The sequence below is a fragment of the Cyprinodon variegatus genome, unplaced genomic scaffold (assembly GCF_000732505.1).
Source record: "Cyprinodon variegatus isolate N-32 unplaced genomic scaffold, C_variegatus-1.0 Scaffold5626, whole genome shotgun sequence".
Lineage (NCBI taxonomy): Eukaryota > Metazoa > Chordata > Actinopteri > Cyprinodontiformes > Cyprinodontidae > Cyprinodon > Cyprinodon variegatus.
The window spans coordinates 1-1734 of NW_015156079.1; the positions used below are offsets into that span (position 1 = coordinate 1).

General features: G+C 48.3%; 1 protein-coding gene across 1 annotated transcript; it reads right to left on the reverse strand.

The window, feature by feature from the left end:
• Window positions 1–280: 280 nt before the first annotated feature.
• On the reverse strand, window positions 281–1445 carry LOC107081491 (alpha-1,3-mannosyl-glycoprotein 2-beta-N-acetylglucosaminyltransferase-like). Its single transcript, XM_015369657.1, has one exon. It carries the CDS (start codon window positions 1172–1174, stop codon window positions 296–298), a length of 879 nt encoding a protein of 292 aa, XP_015225143.1. The 5' UTR covers window positions 1175–1445; the 3' UTR covers window positions 281–295.
• Window positions 1446–1734: the final 289 nt, after the last annotated feature.

Consider the following 1734-nt stretch of genomic DNA (forward strand, 5'->3'; position numbering starts at 1 on the left):
AAAGGAAAGGATTCTGATTCCAACCGTTGCGTATATTAGCTGCGACATATGAATCAATGAACATATGAATTTGATGGACAGATGACCGTTGATATATGATTGGCCAAATTTAGGTGTAAGAGCTGAAATATAACTAACTGGCCTGCAGAAGATAAGAAAAACCCCCACAGATGTTAAGACAGGATTTTTGAATGATGTAAAATGTATATATGATTTCCTTAGGCCTTTAAGGAAGCCTTCGCTTTCCAATAATTAATCGAGGCATCAAAAAACTATGGACAGATGAATCGATTTGCTAAATAATGTTTAGCTGCAGCCCTAATAAACAGGTGGATTTCCTGCTGCTGCTCACCTCCAGGTCATCCTCCACTATGACGACTGTAGACTGGGAGAAGGTGTTGAACACTTGGTTAAGCGCCCATCGATAATGCCTGGCGATTTTGTAGTAGCCCTGGAACTTCCTGTGCTCTGGCCGGACCTTGATGTCGGACAGCTGTGGTTGTTTGATGTGCGTGACTTGCTCTCCGTAGGAAGCGATCACGCGAGCCGTCTCGGCGTGGCCGCAGTCCTGGCTGACGATGATGGGGTAAAGCTCTGCAGACGGCCGGTACATGAGGAGCCTGTCGAGGCTCCGCTTCACGGTGACTCTGTCGCAGGCGATGACCAGGATGGGGATGATGGGCTCTGGGCTGGGTGTCGTAACTTTAGTGTTGCTGGTTTGCTCGTTGTCTCCATGTAAGCTTGGAGCCATCTTATCAAGCCTCGTAGTGTGGGTTTGCTCCCCGGCATCCTTTCTGAGTGGTTCTGGAGTCCTCTGACGCTGCGGGTGGGCAGCTGGCTCATTGATGTCTCTTTGACTGCTTTCCCTTTTCCCAACATCCTTCCTCCGCGCCCACACCGCTCTGTGACTTTCTATCTGCTTCAGGAGCTTCTTCTGGGTATCAAGGTGAACTTCCACCTCCTCCGCCAGCCGGATCATCTCCTCTGCAAGGTTGCCCTGACCCATTTTCCCCCGGATCGCGGCCCACTCCTCATTCCCACCCGGTTCGGCTCCTCCACCATCTCCCAGATGGCCGATGGGAGGTCGGCCCCAAAGGTAAAGCAGGAGCAAAGCGTTCCAGGCAACAAACAGGAAGGCGCCGCATAATATAAGGGAACCTTTCTTGCGAACCATGGCCTAAAGACCCCAGAGGATGCTAGAAGGGAACTTATGATGGCAACAGAATGAGAGTCCAACAACTCCAGGTTTTAATATTTCATTTCATTTTTTGTCCATTTGTCAGGAGCGATTCCAGAGGGCAGCAGGCCGATTTAAGAGAGACTGGCGTGATGTTCCTGTGGAGTTCCTGCAATCCATGAAAACCTGAGCGGGCTGGAAAACGACTCTGCGTGACATGAGGCATGGAGGTCATCTATTCACTGTCATCCTGAAAACAGAAAGGAAATTATCAGAAAATAAAGGAACATTTTCACATTTGGACAATAAAAGAAGCATGACTTATATCAAACAAGCTTATTCATTTCAATACAGTTTATTTCTATAGTGCCAATTCACAACATGTCATCTCAAGGCACCTTACAGTTCGACAGATCATTAAGACAAATTGATTCAAATTGAGTCATTTGCAGCGACACTGGAGAGGAAAAATTCCCTTTGAACAGGAAGAAACCTCCAGCAGAACCAGGCTCAGTGTGAGCGGCCATCTGCTGAGGCCCACTGGGGTTCAAGGAGAC

Bases quoted from the DNA above. Each gene is read 5' to 3' on its own strand.
- LOC107081491 (XM_015369657.1), bottom strand. From the start codon at position 1,174: ATGGTTCGCAAGAAAGGTTCCCTTATATTATGCGGCGCCTTCCTGTTT.